Below are 27,804 nucleotides of genomic sequence, written 5' to 3'. Positions count from 1 at the left end.
GAAGGGAACGCAATTGCCCTTTCAACTGGAAATGATAGAACAACGGTATAACAGCGTCTATATTTAGGAGGTTTCATTTGGGACTGTGTTTGTGAAAAGTGACATGGTGATGCTTTTATTTTTCCTCATTTTGATCAGCACGAGGTTCACAGACGGGATAATATTTCAATGGCCACAACCAGAAGAGGATGAAGTAAAAGAAAACCATTTCTTGAGAACAAATACCACGAAGCAGATTAACGGTGTGTATTTAAGGACCCAATGTGCGCTGCAATGCATCGTATCAAAAGGATGTGACTCGTATAATTTTTGCCCCCAAAATCGTACATGCGAACTCAATTCTTTGTCAACGAAGAATGAAGATGTGAACCTCTTGGAAGCGGATGGAATTTCCTTCTACAGCGTTCGTAATGAGTCCTTTCAGGTAATTCATAACTGTTTCGTTAATTGATCAATTTGACATGAATATGCACTTTGCTTCCCCCCCCCCCTCTCCGATTATTTAAAATTACGGATGAGAAAAATTCCCTGAGTATTTATAGCAATTGATAGAATGGGTTCGGTATTTCAGTCATAAAAAAGTTAAAGAACATTAGAAGTACGAGTGTAAATGTGATTATGGACAGGTTGCCGTGGTGATAAGTGCTCTCGCAATAACTCCTCTTCCTCCTCATCCTTCATACATTAAAAACATGCCGCTTAACACTTTCATGCAGGCAAAGCGCGATAGGGCAAGGGAGTATTTTTCTGTGAACACGAAACTTTTTTTCTGATGCCCTGGACCTTTTTACTCAGCCTTTTTAGCCGATAGCAAAACCTGGATGACAGTGCCATTCATTTCTCCGCGCTGAATGATAAATAAATTAAAACTCTTGGAATCATTATATCATTATCTGTCGACAAAATCGTCTTAAAGGTGGCTTAGCCTAGGGGCTATTGTAAATAATTAATACATTTTGCTATCCAGAGGAAAGGCATGCTGTGCTATTAACCCACTTTTTTCGGTCGACGATACTAGGCGAGACACGTAAACCGGGTTTCTGTCGTTTTTATAGTCATTTTTTTTTTTTGCATCCTATAAGATATAAGAACACCGTCAATAATAAAATATTTAAAAGGCAAGAAAAATAAATACCTAGCTGTTATTTGTCCACCTTGTGTTGTGCAGCAAGTCGCGCTGTCAAAACACACGTCCTCGAGGGCCCCCAACCCTGAATCGTTTTATTCTGATATGGGCCAAGTTTCATCAACACTGGTTAGCGATATCCTATGGACAACACTATCCACTGCATAAAATTATCCTCTGGACAGTTATCCTGATGATATCAGCTATTTTTACCACTAGATAGTAAAATATCAGAGACAAAAATAAGGATATTGTGTTTAGAAAACAAGTGCCCAGATGACAACAATGCCATCTGATTGATAGTGTTAACCAGAGGATAGAGTTTATAAAACTGGGCCCTGGTTAATATGAACTACCCAACAGCACGTGGTGACAACCTTTAATTTTTTGTTTGTTTGTTTGTTTTAATTATATTTATTTATTTTATTGACACACGTAAACCCCTCCACCACACGCCTCATTGATCAGTTGACCATTTTTACCGTGCTTTGAACTAACAACATACCCCAATTCTTGCACATTTTTTTTTACTTATACCTTAATCTTTCACTGATTAAGCTCCTGTATTCTTTTCTAACCTTTGTAATGACGGAAGAAATGTAGTGTAATGGTTGATCGGGTATTGGATTCATACCATACCAAAGCACTTTAGGCATTTGCGCTTGACAGATTGCTTGGCATGTATGTAATAATTAAAGATGAAGGCAAGCGAAGTTACGGAGTTCCATTGCCTTTAATTAAAGATAAACCATAACCATGTAAGAAAGAAAGCAACGAATCTCGTAAAATGAGAATGGAAAATGAACAAACGTACTTATGAATTAAATTAAAGAAATATTCCGAGATTATTGATATGTTTACGATATGCCACCTCCACAGACAACCATATCTGTCGTTTATTGCTGGGAAACCTACACAGTTGTAAAATACAATTGTTAACAACTATCACAAACGCATTATCGCCTCTCACTTGCCGAATTGCAATTTAGTTCATTTGTTAGGCAAAACTTGATGTCAAACTGTTAAACAAAACAATCAATTTCCCAAGGCTGACATTTCTAAAAGGTAACATTGTCATCAAATCAATCGACTGGGACTTCTTAATTAAAACATTTTTACCAACCATAAATCAATGAATCGGCCGTTTCCGTGACTGTGCAATCATTTTCTTAGAAAATTTAATCAAGACAATTTAACTAAAGTGACTTTTCACCGTGATTTATCTTAATCTGTGATAAAAAAGTACACTATAAATAATTAGGGCGCGCCCTGTCATGTACCGTTCTGTTCTGAGCATATATACAAGATGGATCTAAATTGAAAGATATATATATATATATATATATATATATGTAAGTGCAATTGTGCCAACACCTTTCGGTCGAGCAAGAAACACCACAACCGCGTGGAAAAAAGGAAAGCATTCTTATGTTATCTAACGGATAAAACTTCAACAAGTGAATTGGCCTAGAAGTCTAACCTCCAAATGTTCAGACACGACTTGGTCAATTATAAACAGTGATTTTTTAAAAAGACCTAGAATGTTCTTCACAAAATGCACTATTTACTTGAATTGACTATTAAAAATGCAGTTAAATGTAAAAGTAACCTTGCACACGGTACTTAACACACATTTTTTTTCAGTTTGGAACTCGATAGAGCGAAAGACGGTTAACTGTCGATGGTGCCAGGAAAACTAGTTTTCTTTCATCAAACCAAAAATTGCCTATATATATGTTGTGCATAGTTTGTGTCATAAAATATTGATATAACAAGTTTTTGGCTTTATTAAACCTGATGTTTTTACATCAAGGCTTCCCCATGAATCACTGAAATGGGTGAAATAACTAAACCTGCATAAAATTTCTCCCACACAAAGTGGAAATGGAGGGAATGCATGTTATCATTCACTTATCCGTGGTAAATGCTGTAAAAGTTGTCAAAGCGACTACATTTGATACACACTTCTGTCCACTTTGGAACGAACTCTATCACTTGACGTAGTGAAGGGCGAAAAGCACCAAAAATTGACGATGGCAACAGAAAAAAATGTTGTCTTTTATCACACCTCTATACCCTCGACTGTCTCTTTAAATATTGTGCATAGTATGTGTTACAATAGTGATATAACCGGTTTCTTGTCTTCATATAACCTTATGCTTTCATTTATGTTTTTAAGACTATTGCATAAATTACTGACTAAGATTCCCCTTAATGAAATGAACTGGCCAAGCAGCTGGTTACGAAACTGTTCCCCTAAAGAAAGCACCGTTAGGAAAATAAACATCATTTATTCACACTAAGAATCGGAGCAAGTTTAAAGTACAGTAGACACTGTATCAGTTGCCAACTTAAAACACGAATTATTGTTTTTCTCAAACAAATCTTGCTGTACAGGTTTTTTCTTTTGTAATTAATTGAAATTTATAGGAACATTCCTTAACCCGAAACTTGGAATAAATCGAACTTACTTTCATGTTCCAAAGTGTCTGAATCTATTGTATGTGCATTGCGAGGGGGGCACATCTTTATTAACACAGATTACAGCTTTTTGATTAATACATTTATTTTCATTTTCCATAAAATATAATTAAGATACCCGTAGGACTGTGTGCCACAAACCCCTGCCAGCATGAAGGTTACTGTCTGGATACTAGGACGGAGCAAGGAGACCCCAGTTACCTCTGCCTCTGCAAGGACACCTGGCGGGGAAACAACTGCGAGCTAGAAGGTAAACGAAGTATTATTTATGGTATTTCCCCCAACATTCTAACTCTTGTTTGGAACTGACATTTCACTTCCCTACTGCTACTTCTTTACTTTAAATAAAAACAATGAAATCTTGATGTGACACTTGTTTATTCTGTTTCATGTAATGATTAATGCCTTTCTTTTCTACGTGTAGTGCATGTCATATGAAGATCCGGTTACAATACATAATAATATATGTAGCCAAAAAGTGAGCAGAGAGGGTTCTGGAGGTTCCATAGAACCGCCCGTTTGACTAGAAATGGTCCCCTCTGAATCAAAATTTGGCCGCACTCAGAACAAGTTGATCCGCAGACTAACAGATCAGCGGATCAAATAAGGCCGACCCACTTGAAAGGTTACCGCGCAAACCCCTAATAGACAGTGAATACATTTCCAGCGGGGATTACGCGACAAGCATTCAAGTGGGTAGGCCAGTTCTGTTAGTCCTTGGTTGTGAATGCGCTCTAGCTTTGGCAAATAAACATAATAGTTAGATTCTTTAAAATTTATTCCCAGGTACCTCCGGTGTACCTATGCTGACATAAATTAGAAAGCTGAAGCGTTAGTAGTAGCAGTACACATTTTCAGAAAAAGTACCCTCCCCCTTTGGAATAGCTGACTTCAGTCCTGATATGATGTTTTAGCTGCAGACGTGCAATGGTCACAGTGGCAGAGCTGGCAGGGGTGTTCAGCATCGTGTGGGCAAGGAAGTCAGTTGCGCAGGCGTCAGTGTAGCGTTGGAACCGCATCTAACTGTTATGGGGCCGACACTGAATACAGACTTTGCAATGAACGGGAGTGTCCACGTATGGTTATATCAATTTTAATTCACTCTTTATGTTTTACGCTTGGAATATATTGATTTACTACCTTGACTTAAGAAGTAGGTCGGACCTTTCACATTTTCTACGTCTAGTTATTCCATAAAGAGATCTTTAAAACGATAGAACCCTTCAAGGGAAAATTACTCAATGTCGATATTTCCTTCCGATGTGCACACGTAAATATAGCGGTGTAAAGGGGAAATATTTACAACCAAATTATTTAACTGAAAGTGGCGTAAAACGTACAGTCCAAGTTCAGGGACGGGTCAAGCTAATGGGTAGAAGAACGTTACTATTTTTTGGAGTGAGAATACGATTTGTCGGGAAAATCTCCGATAATATTGACGCTGAAAATATAACATACTTTTTTAATAAAACGTTCGAATATGGGTAAAAGAGACTAAACAGAATTTCCTGAGTACCATCTTAATGAAGTAAAGAGCAACAGAAACAAGAACTTTAGTGTAATAAGAAATGAACTCCATTAATTCGATGCCGTATATTCCCAACTTAAAAACGAATTTCAAGCACAAAACAGATTTTTTTCTCAGGTTGGGGCGAATGGTCACCGTGGAGTGAATGCTCAACCCAGTCAACCTGTGGCCAAGGGAGTAAGAGCAGGCAAAGAGCCTGTCTATTCGATGGAACTGTTGGCCAAGATAGATTCTGTCAGGGACCGATCGAAGACACAACTCCATGCAATGGAGTAGACTGCAGGGGTAAGAGGACTTGTAACGGATATTTATTGTAAATCATTGGGGAAAAAAAAAAAAAAAAAAAAAAAAATATATATATATATATATATATATATATATATATATATATATATATATATATATATATATAAGGGAAAAAGATTATTACATTTAGTAAATTATTGATCCCATATCGACAATCACAAACGCCATTAAGAAACATTCGTGCCCTGTTGCCTAAATAATGTTCCCTATTTTAAATGATGTCCCTCACTTACGGCTGGTATGTTATATCAATTAGTCAATATATATATATATATATATATATATATATATATATATATCAGGGGCGGATTCAGAGATATTTTCTGACAGTCTTCCAAATTATCTTTGTTGATCCGTTCTTCATTTTTGACCGTCTTCCGACAGAAAAAATTGGATACCCGTCAATGTAAACTTGAAAATCTGACTGTCTTCCGGAAGACCCAGAAGACGCCCTAAATCCGCCCCTGTATATATATATATATTGCATTTCGCTAGGTCCTATCAAGTTGGTGAATGGCAGCGACCAAGGAGCTGGTATTCTAAGTATCTATGACGATATCATGCAAGAGTGGAGTTTTGTGTGTAGCGAGGGTTGGACGCAAATAGCATCCACCATTGCTTGCAGGCAGCTGGGAGCGAACAACGCGTCAGAAGGTAATAGATTTTAGTGCCCTTCCGTTCTTATGAACGTCTCTCTCTCTATCTCTCTCTCCTAACGATTGAAAGGGAATGATGTTTATCAATGAAGTTTTAAAAACTGATGGAAGGGAACTGCATGTACGTGTTTGTAGTGTCATCAACTTCAACGGTAATTACTATCCCTTGTTTGCAGCGTATTCAGTGGCTTTTGACGACAGTCATCTTTCGAAGACGAACCTCCCCGTCATCACGTGCTTTGGCAATGAGTCCAGTGTGCAGCACTGCAAGCGAAAAAGAAACCAAGGTGGGATCTGTGGTATGGCAGCTGTAAGCTGTGTAGGTATGTCCGAACATTAGTGGGGAATCATATCTTGGTTGTACATCAGAGGTGTATTTTAAATGGACGTTTGATAATTATTTTAGTAGATATCAACAGCAGTATTGTTTTAAGAGACATATTATAAAGTATTAGTTTGTAAAATGAAAACATTACAAAAAAGGCGTAATGCAAATTTTTGAATATTCGTTTTCCGCGTCAGCAGTGAAAGCAGTCATTATGGCCAAAAATAAAAAAACTTTCAACCAAGGTCAATCTCAAGATCGGCTAATCAAGGTTAAGCATGGAACATGTAATGTAGCCATCAAAACGTAATCGCTCAAATGTATGTCTGTTATTTATAACATTTTAAGTAAGCATGGTCTGATCAGACTCCAATCAATAATACACGAATTTACTGGCTATAAGACATGAAATTAGTTTTATGCACCGTTCAATGACATACCCAAGATACCGTTGCAAATTACTGTATGTTACCTTAAAGCAGTATGACACAATGTAATGAACCTTTTTACATATGGAATGAATGTCCCACACTTATATAAATTTAGTAGGCCTACCCTTAATTCACGCGTGGCCCCACAATAGGACATTGCGTGTTTTCGACCTGACGCCATATTACTCAAGAACTCGTCGGCGACAACGCGTTACATCATGTGACCTCATAAAATATCTTTTTGATCTTTATGTCGGACACAACAACTGGCTTTGCATGTATTACCGAAAGCTGTGTGCAAATACCAGCCTCCCACACATCGAGAAAGAAAAGCAAGAACTGGGATTGTATGCCACAAAAAAGATTCGAGCCCCTTCAAAACATAGAGTGGCACAAATGACTTCCAAGAAGATTTTCACACACGAGTTTTGGTGGAACTACCATCCTCCATGTTCTGAAAATAAACCTTGTTCCAGTTTATCATATCTTCTAATGATGCAGTCTTTTGTGCACATCCTTTTTCTGCCCGACTGAATACCCTGCCTCATTATCTGAACAACAAAACAAGCGAGCTGCTGGACTCAGACAAAATGTGATGTGAGAAAAGGGAACGGGATATGACGCTTCAGTCTAAATCAATTTTACGAAGAGTCTAAAATCATGCCTACAGTAGACCTATCGGACCACAGTGTTGTGCTTCAACCTCGAGGTTGCCATTACAGACATAAATCATTATTATAAATGAAAGACGCTTCCCTCGACCTGTAACGAGACAATGTGGCGATGTTAAAATGAAGAAAAAACCTTACGGCGGCACTGCTGGTCCGAGGCAGAGATTAGATAACAGGGACGTGAAATGCATATGTGCGTGTCTTGGTAAAAAACATCAAGTTATAGAGGAAGATTAGACCTAAGGTCTATATGACCTGCTTGTTTGCACCGCTGGTGAAAAGTAAAAATTATCGTTGTGATTTTTGATTTGGGCTGTGTCATTTTAGAGTTGGTCACACATTCAGAAAAAGAATCAAGTTTATGTTTTTCTTTTTTTTTTCAAAAAAAAAAAATTATTAATTTTAGAAATCATGTTATTTATAATTTATAGTGGATGGTGCTTGGGGATCATGGTTACCTTGGAGCGTATGTTCTGTATCGTGTGGGGAAGGCACGAGCGTGCGTTCGAGGCTATGTGATCATCCTGCGCCATTACGGGGTGGGGCTGACTGTCAAGGAAACAAAACGCAAGACAAGCCGTGCAGCTTAATGGTTTGCCCTGGTATGTACATATTTAGTTTTCTTGAGATTGTGATGTTATAGTTGTAAATGCTTCAATAAACTGACAATACGATAATAACGTGCAATTCAATACAGCGCAATTCTCAATATACGGCAATGCAATACAATGTGGTATCATGCAGTACAATACATCGTACAGTAGGGTAGTAGCTGCAATTTGAATTATCCAGATACTTGGGTTTCAACAAAAAATTAATAACGAATAGATAAAACATATGGCGTTTGCTTTTATTTGCTTTACCGCATGTTAGTTCCCTCTACCCAAAGGGATTGCGATATAAGTTATCTGTGTAGACAGCAGATTCAAGAACTGTATATAATTGAATGACTAGACACATACAAACATAGACATGGCAATTATTTATTACTTACCTATCACAGCGTAGAGCACTTACTAACATCAACCAAGTGTTAATATTTATTTGAAATTCCTTTACCGAAATAAGAAAAACGCTGAGTAGTAATGCCATCGTTAACTAATGATAAATAAAAAACAATTGCAAGTTTACTACGAAAATAGTACTTGGGCTTCTCCAAAAAGGCTATCTGACTTTGTGTTGTTGTTGTTGTTGCCCATTCGTTGTATGTTGAGAAAACACTTTTTAGTATTTTGACATATGCAAGGCATTGAAAACTTTTAAACTCGAAAGGCTAAGGGTGCATTCAGAACCAGTTGATCCGCGGACAAGATCAAATATGGCGCGCACGTGAAAATGGATTCCCGCCTCCCACGCCTGCCGCCCCAGCAAGGGCAGAGCAAATTAATCTCGGCACGCTTTCAAGAGTGTGGCGCCATACTAGTTAGTCCGCGGATCAATTGGCTCTGAATGCGCCCGTAGTAGTTCATGTCCATCTATCACCTATATCTTATCGCCTATTACAGTAGACGGCCTGTGGTCAGACTGGACTGCCTGGACATCATGTCCAGTGTCTTGCGGTGGGGGTACTCACATGCGACACAGAAGCTGTATTGATCCCGTACACGGGGGCAAGAAATGTATTGGAAACACAACCGAAGAACAGCCATGCAACGTGCATTACTGTCCCGGTATGGAGCGTTCTGTTAACGTTACCCCTCCCTGTGCTGCCACTGTCGTGTCGACCATTTGTTCTGTCAGTCTTGCTATGTCGAACAATAACGCTTCCGTGGCACTCGAACGTGGATTTTGGTGTTAGGCCCAAGTAGAAACCAAAGTGTTAGTTGATGCGTATGCCTAGGTTAACCTGTAGTCAATGTTTGAAAGGGAATAGACCCATTTACGATAATGCGACATGACCAAAAAAAAAAAAAAAAACACGGATCGCAAAAAATCATTCTATATCTTCTTTAGATGTCTCTTATTTGTCGATTATTATTGTGGGGCTATTTTGATTTGGATATGGAAGAAGGTCTAATCTCTCAGGTCGCTTGCTTAGTAATAAAACACTAACCCTAACACAATGTCACCAACACCTACCTCACCTGCAACTATGATGCGTATTCGTTAGGCGATAACATATACTGTTTATATGAGAATCCAAAGGGCAGCAAATTACTTTTTAATTTTTTAATTATTTCGGTTGTTTGTCGTTTTTAAAGAAAACAAAAATATGATTCTTCTCAACTATATTAAACCAATTAATTGTATTAAATCAAAAGCGAGCAGAATTGCACCGAGTTACACAAAAAAGGAAATATACACGTTGCCCTTGGGACGCTTAATGCGCATTTCATTTAATCACGTAGCTATTTGTTGTGTGAAATGGCGAATTAGTCACGACCTGTTTCAGTTGAAGGAATGTGGAGAGAGTGGAGCGTTTGGACAAACTGCTCAAAGTCATGCGGAACAGGAAGTCGCACCAGGCACAGGACTTGCGATGAGCCTCTGTATGGTGGAAACGACTGCGCAGGCCCAGATGCAGAGACCGAACTCTGTAACACGCAACCATGCCCAGGTATTGACAACCTGTTATAATTCTTATTTCTCTTATTTACTTAAGTCTGAAGGAAAGAAAGCGCGTTTTTTTTCTTTCTTTCTTTCTTTTTTTTTTTTTTTTTTTTTGTTTTGTTTAAAAACTTTCCAAGTGCTTGTTTTTATCATTCACAGCTTCTTAAAAAACCAAACATGCACATTAAAAACAATTTAACCCCTTTTCTAGAATTTTGTGAAGGGCGTATCTGATAATGTTATTTCAATCGGAGCTGAGGAAGATGGTCGCCGGTTATAATGACTGGCAAGTCATTTTAAACTTAATCAACATTCATAAATTCAATTCAAGGTCGAATTCAAGTGCAGAGAGGGATAGATAAATGTTTTTTGAGTACGAGAAAACTGCCTTTTTCCCTGGGAAAATCCATTTAGTGGGTAAATCCCAGGAAGTTAACTTTTAATTGTATTACGATCAAAGCTGAATATTTATGTACTACAACTACTTGTAAATTTTAGTCAATGGAGCATGGCAACTTTGGTCGGAGTGGTCTCGGTGTACAAAACCCTGCGGGAACGGGACGAAAACGCGGACCAGAGATTGCAGGGTTCCGTTACATGGCGGCGCAGAGTGTGTCGGAGTATCTATGGAGGCCAGTTTTTGCAACATACAAGAATGTGGAGGTACGTAACCTAGTATATGAATTGCAAGTTATATTTCACGGTGAAAGATACAGCATTTTTAAAGAAATCCATTATTCTTTAAGGCGCGATTCCTATAGGGAATGCCATGAAAATGGAAAGACAGAGGATAGATAATTGGTTTCAAAGATAACTGATAGTATTTATTAAAGAAAAGAAATGAAATATAATATTTTTCATCATTTTGATGTTAATCACATTTAATTACGGGTCCAAGGTGTCAAGAATGAAAAAAGAGTTCCCCGTCCCGCGGGAAATTTTTCCCAAAAAAATGGAGCACTTTTGACTTATGTCAAGAATGCAATACCTTTTAGGTAGGGGCGAGATACTAATTTGAAAAAGGACCCCTCAACCTGTCTGATACCTTCTTGATTACATTTATCTTAGTATTGAGTATGAAGATGGTTTAATATGTTAAAACATATTTGCATAAAGCATATGGTAGAGCATACCACCTTTGAACGTTTGTTGTAACTGTGTTGTATCTTTGTTTACGTGCTTTTGGCTATTGGTCACATACATGTATAAGTGACCAATAGTTTGATCACAATCTTCGTCTCTGCTGCTTGTAGAATAACACAGAATCATAAAAACATAGAAGGATTATTATTTTCTTTTACAACTGTCGTTGTTGTTGTAAATGTAACAGCGTAACATGGCCATGTTTGCATCGTAATTGATTTAGCCAGAAAGTTAACCGACGTCACCAGACCGAAGAATAGATTGTGTAGGGATAAACAGCGCGCCGTAAAATATCATACAAATGATCACTGGTTGAGAGGGCAATATGGCCAAATCCGGAGGCAACGCTGTCCATTTATTATAGTAAGCCGAGTTATCTATTAACATATCGTAGACAGAGAGTGGCAAGGTAAATTACATACATGTACTAGTAGTTGCTGAACAACAAACCACGAATCTGCCTGTCTCCCCACCGTTCCGGATATCACACATGATGACTTCATAAGTCAGTGATGCAAACAATCCAATATTTCAATGACATCTCTTCACGTGACAATGCCGCTCCTTGAAATAAATATTACATATAATAGATTCTACATAAATACTATTTAATAATGCCTGTATTCTGAATTATAATAAAGTGTTTTTAACACACCAAATTTTACCGTTCCATTTTACTGATATTCCGTGTTTAAGTTAGCATTGGTGAATATGACCGAACGACAAAATATGTAACGCTCGGTGATACAGTTTAGCCAATTAGAGTACACGGATACGTTATGAGGTAAACTGTTGAAGCATGCGTTCTTTAAAAAACGATCTTCTGGTGACGCCAATTTTCCTGGGAACGTGGCCATATTGGTTAACTAAGAGAGCATTCACAACCAATTGATCCACTGACTAACTGATGGCGCGTGTCCAAATTTAATTCACTCTGTCCTTGTTGGGATGGCGCGCGTGGGAGGCAGGAATCCATTGTCAAGTGCCTGCCATTTTTGAGCATCGGTCTAGTTAGTCTGCGGATCAGCTGGTTCTGAATGCGACCTTCACTTAGTGTCACCCCTAGTCACTTAGTTCTTGACTGTGCTTTTACAAACACATGTATCGATGCTCACCCAAAACAATACCTCATTTGTTAAATAAGTGCACAGCCCATTTTAAAGCTTCCGTCAGAAAACTGTAATTATCAAAGTGGAGAAAAAATAGGGTCCGTAATGCACTTAATGTTGATACTTCCTTCACAAATGTTGCTATGATCAGGACTGTTTAAATTAATCATTTTTCGTTTTGAATGAAGTGATTTTATAAAAAAATGGCACAAAATATCAAATCTAAGAGCAAAGACAGGTCATGCAATAATTCACTAGGAGAATATTTCTCGAAGAAAATTATTTGAGCGAAAATCCCATATACTACAGTGTATACCCTTGAGTTGCTAAAAGAATTATTCTTCTAAAAGAGGTATTAAATATCTGGATCATTTTATAAGTACGACAAGTAATTGGTTTTAGTGAATGGCACGTGGCATGAGTGGGAATCATGGAGCGAGTGTAGCGTCAGTTGCGGTGGCGGGAGCAGAAATCGCACACGCTCATGCTACGGGCCTTTTTTTGACGGTTACCCCTGTGAAGGACCGGACTCGGAAACTGGAAACTGCAGTGCCGCCCCTTGCCCAGGTAACGTTTAATAAAACATGTACATGTATATAATTTTCAACTGAGAAATAAGAGGCACAGTCATGATACAAATAAAATTTGCTGTGACCTTTTGTTGCAGAAAGAATCTATTTATCGGTATCCACTTGCTTTTTGATTTCTCTTTGAGGTATACTGTCCGTCCATCAAGGGCTAAAGTATTTTTAGTGAAAGTTTTTTTGCCGCCATTTGACGTTATAAACCTACAAATGCAATCGACATTAGATCAATTGAATTCAATTAAGCTAAAATACCTTAATGTACGTTCATTAGTGGATGGCGAGTGGATGTCATGGAATTCTTGGGAACCATGCAATGTCACCTGTGGGAACGGGAGTCAAGTACGCTCTCGTGAGTGCAAAGAACCTCAGCACGGTGGCGCCCTCTGCATTGGTGACGTCACAGAATTGCGATCATGTAATCCTCAGTCTTGTCCAGGTAAGATCTGATTTGAATGAATTTTCCGGAAAATAAGAAAATCCAGAGATAAGCCAAGAGAGAGATATTCACAAAACTGCATGGGAATGGGAATTTTTATAATGATGAAAATAACACAATGCACTTTTCCGACCTAGAATTACTTTATATTATCTATATCTGCACGTCCACGATACTGGGTAAAAACATCGGGACATGGGCATCAAAATTTCAACATGGCGACGATCTTGTGAGCACGTTTTCCGCTTAGAATATGCATCGTATTTTGCTTTATATTCATAAATTTTAGAAAATGTAACATTAAGCCCATTTAAAAATTATCAGGAAAGAGTACGGGGTTGGAAAGTATTGCATCACCTCTCAAAATTTGTTCGGGGCATGATACTGTGAAATGCGTACTGACGCACACCTTGAAAACGGGTAGTGGGGTCCGATCCACCGGTGAATTCGGGATCATTCGGTGCCGAGTTTGGTAGTTGGGTAGGCCTGAAGATGGGAAAGCACGCTGCGATCCTAAATCGGCGGTTAAACAGCGTTGACATGAAATCATCTCTTGTGCACAACCTTTTCGCTTAGAACATGCATTGTATTTTGCTTTATATTCATAAAATTTTGAAAATGTAACATTTAACACATAAAAAGTATCATAAAGAGTACACTTAACTTGAATCGGCAGTTAAACAGCGATGACATGAAATCGTTTTTCGTGAGTTACACGCCAAAAAGTGGGAACCGGATATAGCTAATTTAATTATTCTCGTTTAATATTCATGTGACCGGGTCATTACGCCATCATTGGAGTTCTCCACTATTTACGTTATGTTATGGGGAAATGAAACTACACGCCAGCTGTGGTTTCGCTGTCGCTGGTTTCTGAAGGAATCGAAACAGGAATGGGTCATAACATTTGTGATTTCCCGCTCAAATGACACGGTTTCCTTCGGTTTGTTGTTTTATGAAAAGCAGCGTGTATTTCAGGTATTTAAATCCCGAAATTGAACGATTTGTATAGTTCGCGTGTTTGGGAGATTCATGCTTTGTACTGAAGTTGAAAACAGAAATGATGGTAACGTACAATAGCCCGTTTTTGTTGACCCATCAAAATTTGCGACGAAGAACAATTTGTGTATTTCTCTAGTGTGTGTGCCGTATATGATCCCTGAGATGACCCAAAACGTGACAATACTATTCTGAGAGCTTTCTTTTCAGCTGGAAAACAGACTGTACATGTATGTCTGTGTCCCAGATTTAAGGGCTGCTTGAGTGTCAGTTTCGGCCAAGAATTAAAAAGTTTTAAATACACAGGAATGTTTGGAAACACACAATTGTTTGTTATAATAAGACAATATCTATCCCCTTACACATGAGATCACCCCCATTAATTGTAATTCAACACACAGGAATATTGACAGACTTTCAAAGATGATAACCAGTATCGTGGACGTGCATATACATACGTGTAGTCATTGCTGAATGCTCACCTCATGGTTAAGGGTTTTGTGTGGTAGAACTTCCAGAACTGTTTGATTTCAAACATGCTTCACGTCGACCTTTGCAGTTTCTTTATCAAATCCCATTTACTTTTAGGCGTCACCCTTTATCCCTCACGAAAGCTAAACATTTTGTTCTACACACCCCAATAACCAAACCAGCTTTATACCCAACACTAGATAAATGTACCAGTGGTTAGAAAGCCTATATGTGGCACTTTTTACTTTGATACTTTTACTTCTCCTTCAACTGACAACCCAATGGCCCTTGCAATGGTCGTAGGCCTAACTTTGCAACACTATAAAATATGATAAGTGCTTTTACGTCATGGCCAACCTCCTCTCGAACAGTTGACGGTTACTGGTTGCCGTGGACGGAGTGGGACAAGTGTACTCACACCTGTGGGGGCGGGTCCCAACGGCGCGCCAGGTCCTGCGAACCTCCCCTGCATGGCGGGCGGCAGTGCGAAGGAGAGGAGGCAGAGAGCAGACAATGCAATGCCGAACCTTGTGCAGGTAAAATGTGATTTTATTAATATTAAATTGTCATTTTTTCTAAGCTGTGAAGGGAGGGGGGGGGGGGGGTGCAAAAACTTGTACTTGTTATCTTTTCAGGGCGTCTGTCCAGACTCATTTTCTTTGATTTTTGATTGTTTTTTAAATTTTTATTCAAAATAAAATGTGTGGTTATTTTATGTCAGCAGAAGTCTAATTTTGACTTAAATATGCATGGGTGCCCGGTCAGAACAGCTTCCGTGAAGTACCATCTAATGATTTTATAATCAATGATAGCGAATATTTACCATTTTTGCATGCAAACCCTAACAGTAAACGGTTACTGGGAGCAATGGGCCGCTTGGACAAACTGTAGCGTCTCGTGTGGCGGTGGATTTCAGTCACGCCACAGAAACTGCACTCCACCGAGGTACGGCGGTGCGGAATGTATTGGAAAAGCACAGGAAGAACGCAACTGCTCAACTCAGCCATGTCCAGGTGAAAATACATGGTGTATAATATCGTCTTGGTTTGAATCGAAAACAAAACAAAACAAAAGGGGAAACGTTGGCATTTGAATCACGTGCAATGTTTTTTAATGACAAAAGTTGCAAATAAAATTCCCTTTGACACAGCAAAAATCTTAATGTTATCTAGGAAACACACGGTGTCACGCATTGTTTTAGATAAAAAAAGGTGAAGTTGACATTTGGCTTGTAAGTATCCTAAAACGTGCTGAATTCATTTTGGTGGAGTGTCCCTCACAATCAAATAACCACCTTTGCCTATACTAAATGTCTTGTATAAGTTAATGTTATAAAAACATTCTCAATACTATTCACGGCTACAAAGAGGTGTTATTTCAAACTGTCCGCAGTTGAAATACTGTTCAAAAATTAGAATTGTGGGCGACTGAGATGAAAATAAAAAAAGGAAGACAACGATATGCATAGATGAGTGCTCGGTCAAGGCAGCTTCCGTGAAGTTCCGTCTAATAATCAATGATAGTGAATGTATAACTATTTTTGCATTTCATCCCTCACAGTAAATGGTTACTGGGAGAAATGGTCCGCATGGACAAACTGTAGCGTCTCTTGTGGCGGTGGATTGCAGTCACGCTACAGAAACTGCACTCCACCGAGGTACGGCGGTGCGGAATGTATTGGAAAAGCACAGGAAGAACGAAACTGCTCCACTCATCAGTGTCCAGGTGAAAATACATGGTGTCTGATGTCTTCTTCGTTGGAAGCAGAAAAAGGCGTTTATTGAGAATGAATGCTGTTGTATTAATTTCGGAAGTCTGGGTGTGTGAATGGTATGTGCAATTTAGCCTTAAAAGATGATCTCTGGCTCTCGTTCATGACAGACACCTTTTCATCATTCTCGGGCAAAATACTTAAGATTTCACCATATTAACATGTTCAGTGAAAGGCAGTTATTTTAGTGAAACCGTTTGTTTCCAGTCGATGGCGAATGGACAAGTTGGTCCAAATGGTCAGAATGCAGCGCCACCTGTGGAGGCGGGAATCAAACCAGAGAGCGAGCATGCTCTCAGCCTCTGTTTGGTGGAATACATTGCCATGGCAACTCCACAGAAATTAGGGACTGTGGGTTGAACCCATGTCCAGGTAGACGTCAACTGGACGCCATGACTTCATTTTCTTATTCTCAAGTTTGCTCTCCAACCTTGCCTCTTAAGGAATGGCTTTATCTGTTGCAGATGCCGAAAGAGGAACAGGGGGTCAAGATGGTTGTGCTTCTTTGACTCCGCATACAGTACATGCGGATATTTGCTTACTTCTCTCCAATCTCTTGCTGAATAAGCCGACTCTTCAATTGTATGTCCTCGCTGTGGTGTTCCTCTGGACTCTGCATGGACTTCCATTTTATCAACTGCACTGCTTTAAACTTCATGCCTTATTCCCACTGATTATGTCAGTCCTCTGAAAAAGACAGTACGCACCGTATTTTTCTTTTTTTTTTAATTATTTCACTTATTACTGGTTCTTTAACTATGAGCTTCTCCTGCTTTGAATGTTATGAAATATTTGGTAATTAGAGCTGGCGAATTAATAATTGGTTCTTAAAGCATGTGCTTCTCCTGCTTTGTGTGTTATTTAATATTCGGTAGTAATCAAAGGTAAAAATCAGATTCCGGAAAATAGTTAATGGATATTACGATTGTTAATTGAAATTGCATTGCAACGGGAATTGATTTTAAATATCTTCATAGATTTGTGAAGTGATATACTGTTCAGATGCTCTTTTTTTCAGTGGATGGAGTGTGGGAACATTGGGGGGAGTGGCAAGGGTGTGACTTGACCTGCGGTGGAGGGAAACAGAGACGCAGGCGTCGCTGCATTCCAGGTCAACATGGCGGACGTGACTGTGAAGGGTTGGACGAGGAAATTCGTGATTGCAATGAAATGCCCTGCCCAGGTAGGGTAAAACATGGGGTAAAATGTAAAATGAATCTGCAAAAATTCAGCGGAAATTTTTCAAAACAATTTCATATATAGATCCTTTCATGAAAATTATCTCTGTACCGGTAACTTAAATCCAAGACATTCATGTTCTACAAAGGCCGTTGCAAAAATTAAAGACGAGAATAAAAGGGATAGAGTCCGAAGAGCAGGATATAATAAAACAATTTATCATTTTTAATTATGTGAAAAGGATCGGTTTTTGTATTAATAATGTCCACAACATCATTTCCTATTACATCATTTATACTGCGCATACTTCACTGCACATTAATTTTTTTTCATTTTTATATAAAAAATACATACATACATACATACATACATACATACCGGTACATACATACCGGTAAATACTAGACTATATGCTTCAAAATATACATCCGGCTGTAGAATGGTTCCATTAATTGATTAACAAATTCTGAACTTACTACTCACAGCGCCAGGGATGTGGACAATTTGGTCAACTTGGGGCTCCTGTGACGCCATGTGTAACGGGGGATATCAAATCCGGTACCGGAACTGTGACGCTACAATCGGACTCTGTGAGGGAGAGTCACAAGAAAGAAGAGACTGCAATGTAGATCCTTGTCCGGGTAAAATATTCTCTCTCTCTCTCTCTCTCTCTCTCTCTCTCTGTGTGTGTGTGTGTGTGTGTGTGTGTATGTGTGTGTGTGTGTGTGTTAGAATCAACAAATCAAATCAACAGTATTTATGCAGTCTAAGAGCAGAACTACAGCATTAAGTTTGGGGTCGCAAAATATTGGCACAAATCAAACTAATACCGATTCTATTTTTGTCCATTTGAAAAAATTGAGCGCGAAAAATATCTGATTTGCTCAAAATTCAGGTCGTCCTTAATTTTGTCTGGGTTATCCACGCTCTTTTTCTGTCATAGAATGACAGCCTCTTTTTCTTTACCACAGAGGACGGTGTTTTCATGGACTGGTCTACCTGGAGCATTTGTAGTGCCAGCTGTGGTGGTGGTAGCCAGAGACGATCCCGCGAATGTGACGGCCCTAGATACAATGGCAGAAACTGCACGGGACCTTGGGAAGAGGAGCAGCCCTGTAATACACGACCTTGCCCAGGTAAAGTCAGTGGGGCCCAATGGTTGCAATACACGCTGGATTTAACATTAAACACATCTAGTCTGATATGCTTTTGGTAGATTGTTGTACTCAAAATACTAAGTGGATATTTTTCACATTGCACAGCCTTTTTTGATGGTCTTGACACGATGGTTAAACAGACTCCATGAGCCTTTATTTCTAGATACATGTGTAGACCAATAGCCTACTCTGACGAATAACGAATTGATACCCTGCACAAACAGTACAATCCTAAAAATCAAAGAGACCGTTAGTGGGATTTTTGTGGATTCAAACTCTGTGCTCAATACAAAGCATATTACAACCCCTGAGCAATTATTAATGCCTCCTCAAAGACAATGCATCATCCAACGTGAAAAGAATTATTTTCTTGAAGAAGTATCGAATGTGATCGATAAGAATTTTTTAATAAGTTCATGTCGTTAGTAAAGCATCAAAAGCTTTAAACTTCTTTTTGTGCCACAAAAATCCCTCAAATGATCCCGTTGATATTTTCCAGTTGATGGTTACCTCACTCAATGGTTAGAATGGACGGAATGTAGTGTGGCGTGTGGTGGTGGTTCACAGGAGAGAAATCGCACGTGTGTAGAACCTCAATATGGCGGCCAATCTTGTCATGGCGAATTACATGAAAACAGATCGTGCAATATCCGAAACTGCCCAGGTAGACTTTTAAAATACACTTAAATAAAGGATAAGCTTTTTTTAAAAAAAATTTATCACCGTAATAATTCTTAAAGATAATGCTCACAATAAAGACATTGTTAATATTTAAAAGATTATGAAGATACACAAAAGCACAGGTGTATTTTTTAAAATAAGTTTACTTCAGATATGTACACCTAAAATCACATGACAAACGTCACAATTAATGTCACAAACAGCTAACAGAAAAAGAAAGAAATGAAATATTAAATTAAATGAAAACAGAAAAAAATAGACAAGAAGCGAAAAAAGAATAAAAAATGCAGGATCGGGCCTTGGGTGGTATCTAATGCAGTGTCTTAAACGCAGCGATATCTAAATGCTGCCTGCGCAGACGCTCAGACGTAAATTAATACTTACAGTTGATGGGTTCCTCACTCAGTGGTCGGAATGGAAGGAATGCAATGCGACGTGTGGTGGCGGTTCACAGGAGAGAAATCGCACGTGTGTAGAACCTCAATACGGCGGCCAATCTTGTCATAGCGAATTACGCGAATACAGATCTTGCAACGAACAACATTGCCCAGGTACATTACATGAAAGCATAACAAATAATGCTTGATTAGCAGTCAATTTATGGATCTTTTGCGTTGAAAGTAATTAATAATAAGATGCATGGCAAGTTAATTCTAGTGGAAAGGGAAGGGATGAAAGGGCGTCTTCGAAAGGTTGGTTACACCTCATACAGCTCTGAAATATTTAAACCCCAAACTTCTAATATCTGCATTTCAATCCGCTTTATGGTACGCCACAGTTTGTTTTTATGCGTTTGCTTTTAACAAAAGGAATACCATTAGTAACAATTGTCAGGGAGAAAGGGAATCAAGTTGTAGTAGACATGAGTTTGTTTGGGGGAGGCGGGTATTCCGGCCCTTAGTAATTCTGTAAAAGCATAATCAAAAGCAAACTGCAATACCCTCTTATGGACACTGATTCCGTCCGTCCGTTGGGGAAAAAGTTAATGCGTATACATCTTAAATATTACCTATTTAACATGGGTATGCTTTTCCGTTTGGAATTTCGCTCTTTTTTTGTCAGTAAAAAGATAAATAAACCAACAAATGTACATGTAGCGTTTCCAAATGCACCACAATTTGACGCATCGTGTGCACGCATTTCAAATCCACAAGCATGCATTTTATCTTTAGCAAATACATTTTCAGTTGATGGGTTCTTCACTGAGTGGTTAGAATGGACGGAATGCAATGTATCATGTGGTGGCGGTTCACAGGAGAGAAATCGCACGTGTGTAGAACCTCAATATGGTGGCCAACCTTGCCATGGCACCTTGTACGAATCCAAGTCTTGCAATAGCCAACACTGTCCAGGTAGATTAGTTCTTTTCGCAATTTTCTCTCTAGTTCGAGTCTTTTAGACTTTATCGGTCACTTAGATCTATGATCTTCAGCACCTCTGGCATGCAAGTGTACTAGCATAAATAATCTAAAAGGAAAATTGCAATCAACTATTATTATCATCCCCGCGCCTCATCTTTATTAATTGTGTGCCTATGTGTCTTATTAAAAACCCTTATCCATCGTATTTTCAAATTGTCTCTGTATCATCGCAATTTGTGATTTACGCATACGGTGTATGCAGGTATTTGTAAAGCGTACTTTGAGAGTATTAAACTAAAAACGAATTTCTGACTATTTAAGTACCAGCTTCCATGAAAAGAAAGAAGCACGTTTTATAGATAAACTAATTTTTACTTACATTATTTCTGTACGTTTTCAGTGAATGGTTACTTCACTGAATGGTTAGAATGGACGGAATGTAGTGTGACGTGTGGTGGTGGTTCACAAGAGAGAAATCGCACGTGTGTAGAACCTCAATATGGCGGCCAATCTTGTCATGGCGAATTACATGAAAACAGATCGTGCAATGTCCAAAACTGCCCAGGTAGACCTTTAAAATCATCATATGAAATGCAAAATGCAAAATAAATAATAAATAAGAGAGCTACCTTAATATTAAAAATAGGTTGAAGCCATTTGTCGATACAATGATAGCATCTTTACCATCGCTTTTCCTCTTTAAACTTTTAAACAGTTTTGTTGTATGAGATCAGATGTGAACCAGATAAGAAAATACTTTTTAGCCTTTTCGAACGTGTGGGGTTGTTTACACTTACGGTAAATTTATATGAGGAACGTCTTTTTCTTGCCGTTTAGAACATAACGATAAGTTAATGTTTTAGATTAAAAGTTTCAAAGACACCATACCCCTGATATGAACAATGATCCCGCATGTTTTCAGTTGATGGTCACCTCACTCAGTGGTCGGAATGGACAGAATGTAATGTGACGTGTGGTGGTGGTTTACAGGAGAGAAATCGCACGTGTGTAGAGCCTCAATATGGCGGCAAATCATGTCGAGGCGAATTACGCGAGACAAAAGGTTGCAGTGATCTGCCCTGTCCAGGTACATTTTCAATATTGAATTAATTGAATAAATAGGCCTACTGTTAACTAACTGAACTGAAATATCAATCAAAATAAACCACTTTATTCCTGACAGTTGTCAAACGACAAAACACACATTTTACCTATTTTCACTGCCACATATCAAATGAACAATTGCAACCAGCTTATGCACTACTGCTTACTGTCTTTCCCAGGTGGTGAAAAGTGTTACCAACAACCTGCTTTAAATGTTAGGTAGATCTTCCTGAATCCTTTCCCTCTTCAACCTCTTTAATCGATAAGTCCCTTACTCACTCGCTCGTCAATAATATTTCAGTGGATGGGTTTTATACCGAGTGGTCACCATGGAGTCAGTGTCAGGTCAGTTGCGGGGGAGGACATATCGTTCGGACCCGCACTTGTCAACCACCAAAGCATGGCGGTCTTCCCTGCCAGGGCGCCGCAACGGAAAGAGAAACATGCAATGAACACCCTTGCCCAAGTAAGAATATTCATTTTACATTTATGACACTGTGACAACTTAGACTATTAAATTTTCCTTCAACTACCTCATTAATTACTTTGTCAACGATTTCAAGTCTAATACTATACATTATATATGTTTATTTGGTTACAATGCCTGCCATCCGAATAATTCAACACGTTTAGTCACATACAAGTTTGAATCTTGAATAAAGCAAATAAATCTTTGATATGTTTTTGCAAACAAGTACATGGATATTTCACTGAATGGGAAAACTGGAGCAACTGTAATGTAACTTGTGCCGGCGGGACGAGGACTAGAAATCGGACCTGTGTGGGACCTTTTCATGGAGGAGATGACTGTCCAGGGATATGGGGGGAGATGGAACCCTGCAACGAACAACCATGTCCAAGTAAGTAACGTCAACGTGTCATTACTTTGTGCTGCGTTGTTTCTAAAGAACACGGCACGGTGTAAAACGTGCTTAGGCAATACATTACGTTATCTGGTTTGGCAAAAGTATGTAATCGTTCCATATTTAGGATCCAGGCGCAGTGAGGGCAGCCTTCTTATTTGTTCTCTGGAACCGCCATGTTTTATATATTCGAACCAGAACCAACGCAGAACGTATGCATGTGTGGAAATTGTAAAAAGCAATTTAAATGTTTGTACAATGGTTTGACACAGAATTGGTATAACTGAAACATTGTTAACCGTTATTACACAGAGTAATTACACATCATGTGCATCGGATGGCTAACTGAAATCAGTATTGAGTACAGCACCTGTGCTATATTTTATGGGTGAATTTGGGACGATGAAAGCCAAGATATGTATATGCACAAACTATTTTGAGTGCATATTGTGTGAAAAAGAGACAAAATGCTAGAATTATCTCTCTATACTAAACGTACTTTCGACTTGGGAGTTCAGCCGCCTTGGATGTTGACGCCTTCCTGATGGCACCAATATTAGTATTAAATACTATAAGAACCAGTGTATACTGCAGAATCATGGTACGGTATGTGCTGAAACTACTTGTCACTTTCTTTTGTATTTTTAAATATCTTTAAAGTTGTTTCCAGGATAATGCAAAATAAACTATAGATTTATAGCCCCTCTCGCTTTGTCAGTCCCATTGAACTCACCGTTTTTGGGCCAAATTATTGTATGACGGGTAGTGGCGGTTTCAATCTAGTGATGGGTGTTGGCCAGGTCTCATTGGCCTGGAACCTCTACTAGATTGTGCATAGAATGTTCCACATTCAGTACACGATACACTCCATTCTCGGCAGACGCATCTCCATTTACTGTAGGTGTTAAAGTAAGCATTTTATTTTGATTATAAGTTTTTAAATGAATTTTTTAGTGTTCATTATGCTTTTTAAAAATTCAAAGCGTTCAGTATTCAGTAACGGTGCAGATTTAATCAGGATAATTTCATGTTGTGAATTAGTCCCATGTCTTTTCACTCAAAGCTTCACTATGCTTTGCCTGGTGTATATCATTGTATTATAAGGGGTAACCGTTTGTAATTGTATTTTAAAACTCTATATTTGATCGCAAGGCAGCTTTTTAGTTGAACACGAACTAATTCTGTTAGCGTTTATGTGTAAAGTGATATCGTTTAGGAGGGTTAGTGTCAGCGAACCTTTTGTTAGTTCTCGTTTTCAGGTCGTAGCGTATCTGAAGCACGTATTTCAGTATACTTCGCACATTTTAGCCGCTGACACCACTTATTGTAAGAACTAACCTTTGTTTAACCTAATAACGTAAATGTTCTTAAGTTCAGTTCAAAAACATTCTTTAAAATGTCACACTTCTAATACCGTAAGTAAGGATACCGCAAGTTCTTACTTTCAATATAAGAATGTTCCAAATAATGTCACACTTGCAATACCGAAAATGACTTAAGTTTTAGACAAAATGGTTTCGTAAAATTTTACTTTGGGATTTACTAGTGTTTTTGATTAATCTGCAGTACCTTTGTAATTTCATTTTTTTTTATGTTTTTCAATTTTACAGTGACTACATCTCAACAAGGCGTGTTGTGTTGTAATGATATGCTGTATGATGTCATAAGTCAACGGTCAGAACATAGTAAATGTAGTTACTCTCTTCAAATGTTTGTATGATTCCCTGTAAGCATGCACAGTCGTTTAAAGTTTAAGATTGTGCACATTTAAATTATTACCACGTGTGCCAATTCCATACTTCCTGTTTGTATTTCTATATGTACTTGTTACAGTTCCAGAATGGACTTCGTGGAGTTCTTGGAGCCAATGCAGCAAAACATGCGGGGTAGGAGTTCGGTATAAAACCAGGAGCTGTACCATTTACAACAAGTGTGAAGGCAACCCGGTCATCCACATCAAGTGCAACGTTTTCCCTTGTGAACCAGGCACGTTATTAATGTTTATCTAATTAATTTTTATCTAATAATTTTTTTCAATTTACGGGTAAAGTTTGGTATATTCACGACACTGATACGTTTTAAGTTTGGAAATTTCTCCAAGTAAAGGTCCTTTAGGTATAACGCTCGATCATACATGTAATATGCATCCAGGAAACCATGAGCGCTTATTACCCTTCCTGTCCATTCCAACCGTACTAACGAGTTGCTTACCTTGTATCGTGTTTTCTGTTTCTTACAACAGCTATTTCGTGTGACCAGTGGAAGAAACGTGGTCTCTCTGAAAGCACAGAAACTTTTGTGGACCCCGACGGCCCCGACGGCCCGCTGGAACAGTTCCCGGTGTTCTGCAACCTGACAGAAGATGCATCTTACACGGTCATAGGTAAGAATGCATGGAAGCAAAGGACACGATTGGAGTCCGCCAGGCGTCCCCATTTATTGCAATTGAAATATATTTTGATGGCAGTTCAAAGTTTAAATAGCAACTAATTATTTTCGTTTTGTATTTATTTTGGGTCCTGCATATAGGTAGGAATGTTTAGATGATTGAATTCTGACATTTTGCTGTAATATTGCCATAAAATGGTGCCATTATACGATGAGTACAATATTTACAATTAGACGAAAAAATTGCAAGGTATAACCATTTCGTTTCTGTATCTCGTTAGGTCATGACAATGAAGGTGAGAACCACATCCAAGGGTTCGAAGGTGCTGGAGAGGGATTCCGTTATGTTACCTACAACAAAGCCTCTGTGCAGCAAGTGGCAAAACTTGTCGACGTTTCACAGAACTGCCAGCAATACCTCTCGTGGCAATGTTTCGGAGCAGCCATTCACCACCCCGAGAAGAATATGACCCTAACGTACTGGCTTACCCGGTCACTGGAGATGGCCAACTATTGGTCTGGTGCCTCCCCGGGTAGTGGTATGTGCGAGTGCGGCATGACCGGATCTTGCGTGGACAACTTGAAATGCCATTGTGACAAGAATGACGAGACTTGGCGAGAAGACTCCGGGCTGGTAACCAACAGAGCCGATCTCCCCATTACCGGTGTCAAGATTGGCGATACAGGTAGCTTTTACTGTTCGATGGCCCGTAGGAACCTTACACGTCACTTAGATCAATTTTATATTAGTTATAGTGAAGTTGTAGTGACGCGACATAAAACATTACGTTACTCTTCAGTGTCATGTTACTCTTTTTCGTTTAAGTAAAATGGAGAGGAGTTAAAATTTTACACGATGCCCATGACCGCAGTCGCTTCACGTCTTCTTTCGGGCCTTTGTTTGTTAAGAAGTTTTAGCTCGACCGTTATCAAGATCTAAACAAAAATGCTATGTTTTCTACAAAATTGCAGTTTTTAAAACTGTGGTTGCAAGTGGCTGGTTGCAAGTGGCGTAGATCACCATTTGTTTATGCAGTCATAATGATAATAATAATAGTATTCATAATTTATTTTAAAATACAACAAAAAAATTAACACGTATAATGCAAATACAACTGAATGTTGAAGGATATATGAGAATCGATCTAAGTTATTATATATATAAGGTTCATATATGCTATTAAAATACTTGAACGTAAAAGGTTTATATGTCACCATCAAAAGGTAGAATCTAGGCCTAATGTAGGATAAATAAGTACGTTAAGTTTTCAGTTTGGGTAAAATAAATTCTCACTTTTACAGGAAGTTCATACCAGCCAGCTCATCATGTGCAAGAAAGAGGTGTTCTGACTATTGGTAAATTGATTTGCTATGGCTAATCTGACAAGGAAGAAAAGGTCCGTATGCGATTGACTGAATTGACTCAAAATTGCTGACTGTTCGGAGACCCCAGGGATTCTCTTGTTACAAATACAACCTTAAGTTTTATTCTCTCATGGAATCTGATTCCACTGTATGAAATAGGAAAACTTACTTGAATCAAATTTTATTGTATTCGACTTAACAATACTTGCAAGAATTTCATACAGGCTAAAATGTTTTATGTCTTACAAGGAATCGTTTAGACTCTACACAAAGCTATGTACGAGCACAGTCAATTTAAACAGGAATCTCAACACTGGCAGTGTGCTTACGACGACATCCACGGAGATGTATAATGCATGTTCGTTAATACAATGAACTATATAGACACTGATTGTAGGATCTAGGTTCATAAAACTTTGTGATTACATTCATCCACGTAAAAAACCAGCATATACATTTCTTTACTAAGAAGCGACTACTAATGGCACAAAACCCACATGTGGATAAATATTTAATTTATTGAAAATAACCCCTCATCATAACGTTGGGAAAATACAATGTTTATTTGCACACGCAATCATTTTGTTAAACACTTTTTTAAAGAATTGGATGGTGGTGATAGTGATTGTGGGCAAAGAGGCCTATTCAGAAACACAAGGATATGCTTATATTCTAAATCTTCGTTCTTAGGCCTTAACGGGAACTTTCGTAAGCTGCCATCTGTTGTTAGTGAAACAAAGGCTGACAATCGATAAATGCACAATAAATTAGCAAATATTCACCACCTAAGCGTTTCATAACACCCGCGTAGATGTATCATTGACAGATACTCGGTTGATAATGAAAGGACGGGAAAAAAACTTGACAAAATACGAATGTTATATATCATGTTTGGAACGATAAGAGAAAAGGGGCACATACTGATAAATAGATGAGAATAACCGTGAATGCAATTATGACATCAAGTCCAAATATTTCTTAAATGACTTGATCATTTTTGATGTACATATCAACCAAAAATATAAGACACGGCTTGAGGTTGTCACAGATCACATACCCTGGCGTATGAAGTGGACTCGGATCGGTAAAATTTCAACGTCCGCTAATCAAAATGGA

At 38.5% G+C, this 27,804-nt stretch overlaps 2 protein-coding genes across 2 annotated transcripts; both read left to right on the top strand.

The window, feature by feature from the left end:
• The first annotated feature begins 32 nt into the window (after positions 1-32).
• On the top strand, positions 33-5,461 carry LOC106164956 (A disintegrin and metalloproteinase with thrombospondin motifs adt-2). The gene is made up of 4 exons (XM_086999887.1): positions 33-424; positions 3,722-3,857; positions 4,522-4,683; positions 5,253-5,461. Exons 1-4 carry the CDS (start codon positions 104-106, stop codon positions 5,450-5,452), a joined length of 819 nt encoding a protein of 272 aa, XP_086856013.1. The 5' UTR covers positions 33-103; the 3' UTR covers positions 5,453-5,461.
• A 694-nt stretch (positions 5,462-6,155) lies between these two features.
• On the top strand, positions 6,156-27,793 carry LOC106164957 (SCO-spondin). The gene is made up of 25 exons (XM_087001746.1): positions 6,156-6,420; positions 7,956-8,126; positions 9,030-9,194; positions 9,917-10,081; positions 10,573-10,737; positions 12,729-12,893; positions 13,185-13,349; positions 15,191-15,355; positions 15,632-15,900; positions 16,349-16,592; positions 16,798-16,962; positions 17,609-17,773; positions 18,255-18,410; positions 18,741-18,905; positions 19,426-19,590; positions 19,994-20,158; positions 20,795-20,959; positions 21,369-21,533; positions 21,891-22,055; positions 22,374-22,538; positions 22,768-22,932; positions 24,769-24,921; positions 25,178-25,318; positions 25,605-26,009; positions 26,626-27,793. Exons 1-25 carry the CDS (start codon positions 6,171-6,173, stop codon positions 26,700-26,702), a joined length of 4,506 nt encoding a protein of 1,501 aa, XP_086857872.1. The 5' UTR covers positions 6,156-6,170; the 3' UTR covers positions 26,703-27,793.
• Positions 27,794-27,804: the final 11 nt, after the last annotated feature.

Source organism: Lingula anatina, chromosome 1 (genome assembly GCF_051362555.1).
Source record: "Lingula anatina isolate TDL-2025a chromosome 1, LinAna3.0, whole genome shotgun sequence".
In the NCBI taxonomy this organism is placed as follows: Eukaryota; Metazoa; Brachiopoda; class Lingulata; order Lingulida; family Lingulidae; genus Lingula; species Lingula anatina.
This window is presented reverse-complemented; position numbering and strand designations above follow the sequence as displayed.